Raw genomic sequence first — 2,447 nt, 5'->3', positions numbered from 1 at the left:
TAAAAATAGATGTACATGAAGTAGTAGTTGATGAGCCAAAAAGGCAAAAACATGTTCACTCAATCCCTATTCCAAATTTGTACTACCTCGGTTCTTCTTTAAGAGCTTGGCAACAACAAAAACATGAAGCTTCAGGGAAAGTGAAGAACTGACCCTAGTTTTTCTCATGAAGAGTAGTAATAATAGCTCTAGTTCCTCCATGAAACTGGGCTCATTTCTAAGCCCAGATATGCAAAATCATAGTGAAAGAAGCATTGGGAGCCAAAAGGGATGGAATTCAGAGAGAGTAGTGTTGAATCAAACAAGCAGAATCAGAAGGCATTCTGGTTTGACATCATTCAACAGTGGAAGAAGAACAATGCCTTCTAAATGGGATGATGCTGAGAGATGGATTTGTAGCCCAGTTTCAGGATATGGCAGCAGCAGCAACAACAACAACAACAACAACAGAAATTCATATTCACAATCACAACTTCAAAGGCGTCCAAAATCAAAGAGTGGTCCAATTATGCCTCCAGGAACATCATCATCATCCTACTACTCGAACTATTCACCTACAATTCCACTGCGCCAAGGCTTGCTTGTGAGGAACTTGATGGTTGGTTCACCTTTCACAACAGGAGTCTTGGCACCAGATGCTCTCTCTCTTCATCATTTTGATGCACATGACAATGATTTTGGTCCCCGTTTCGACATCGGCAATGTTATGCAACAATATTCTGCTGGTTCTGTGCTCAATGACAATAATGGTGTTCTGGCTCCGATGTGGAATCAATTGTTATGTGACCCATCTTCGCCTAATTCTCAAGGTATGTGCTTCTTGTTTTTGGGCAGCCTAGTTACCAATCAAAATTGCATATTTCATATTGTTGGATCCAGCTCTTAGCTATAATTGCAAAAAGCTCTTCTGTTTGCCAAGTTTTATTCACTTGTTTATATTGATGTCTGAGAATCTGCATATACTTAAAATGTTTTCAGTTACTTTTATTTACAGATGAGAACCCTAAGAATGAGGAGACCCCCACAATGTCACCTTTCTCAAGACGTGATCAGGGTACCCAGATGAGCCCTCCGGAGAGCGAGGACGATGCGAATTCATCGCCGATATCAGCCATGGATCAGAAACATGGAAATTCTGGTAAGTTAGAGGTTAGAGATGTTGAGGTTGATAGTGAGGCCACTGTTATTAGGTGGCCTAAAGGTCATGCAACAAAGCTCAACTCCTTTCAAGAAAGTAATACTGAAATCCAAACTTCATGTTTGGATATTCCAGAGTCCACCATGGACATAACCAAGTATGTCATCATTGTTATGTTCATTTCATTCAATGAACTAGAGACATATAATTTAGTTGTTCTGTCTATGAACTTCTATTTCATTGCAGGATTCAGAAAGAGGAAGCCAAAATCGTTGCATGGGAAAGCCAGCAGAAGGCAAAGGCTGAAGCAGCAATACGCAAACTCGAGGTTTTGTTTTTCAGTTCATCAAAATCTGTTGCTTTGAAGTTGAACTTTCTCAGTGTGTGTCCTTAGTTCAACACAATATAAAATTTGTGTAGAGAAGGCTCACAAAATGTATGCAGATAGGTCTTTTCTCTCGCTAATGATAAAGAGGTTTGATACAGATGAAACTGGAAAATAAGAGATCATCATCAATGGATAAGATTCTAAACAAGCTGAGAAGGGCGCAGATGAAAGCTGAAAAGATGAGAAGCTCAAAGGCAATGCCTCAAAAACAAGAACAAGGACAACAGGGGAAGCAGAATTCCAAGCCTCTCAAGGTTTTTTCATTACCAAAATATGTTCAGTTATGGTCTCCAAGCAGATGCTTTAGCACTTATGATGACTGATTCACCCCATATATGCATATCAAAAATACTAGGGACACCAAAAATCAATCACCAAATCAGTGATTATGTATAGATGCATTATTTAACTTATTTTCAAAGTTTATTTTATATTGCAATCAGTGGCGAAACCAGAATTTTAATATTAGAGGGGAAATTCTTATAACTATTCTCAATTTTCTAAAAAAAAAAATTATAATATTTTTAACTTTAGATTTTTTTGTGATTTAATTATTCTATTAGTTTTTATAGTTTTATTAAATTTTTATTTAGGTCCTTATAATATAAAAGTTTATAATTGAGTTTTTATATTAGTTAAAAATTATAAATTTAAGTCCCCTCAAACTATTTTTGTTAAAAAATATAATAATTTTAAAAATTTTACTTTTGCGTTTGATATATGAAATATTCTAAAAGTAAATATTTTAATATTTTATATTTTATGCTAAAAGATGACAACTAGTAAAAATTCAATTATAAAATTTAATAAAAAATTTAAAAAATTTATAAGAACTAATGAAATCATTAAATCTTATTGTAATTAACTTGTTAGTATCTATAAAATTATTATTTGAAAAAATAAAAATAGATAAATGTATGT

General features: G+C 34.2%; 1 protein-coding gene across 1 annotated transcript; it reads left to right on the top strand.

The window, feature by feature from the left end:
- Nucleotides 1-6: 6 nt before the first annotated feature.
- On the top strand, nucleotides 7-2,019 carry LOC107487796 (uncharacterized). Its single transcript, XM_016108493.3, has 4 exons — nucleotides 7-809; nucleotides 995-1,295; nucleotides 1,385-1,466; nucleotides 1,625-2,019. The coding sequence occupies exons 1-4, from the start codon at nucleotides 167-169 to the stop codon at nucleotides 1,847-1,849; spliced, it is 1,251 nt and encodes a 416-aa protein (XP_015963979.1). The 5' UTR covers nucleotides 7-166; the 3' UTR covers nucleotides 1,850-2,019.
- Nucleotides 2,020-2,447: the final 428 nt, after the last annotated feature.

Source organism: Arachis duranensis, chromosome 5 (genome assembly GCF_000817695.3).
Source record: "Arachis duranensis cultivar V14167 chromosome 5, aradu.V14167.gnm2.J7QH, whole genome shotgun sequence".
NCBI lineage: Eukaryota > Viridiplantae > Streptophyta > Magnoliopsida > Fabales > Fabaceae > Arachis > Arachis duranensis.
Note: the sequence above shows the minus strand (reverse complement) of the source record. Positions and strands in the feature narration are given on the sequence as shown.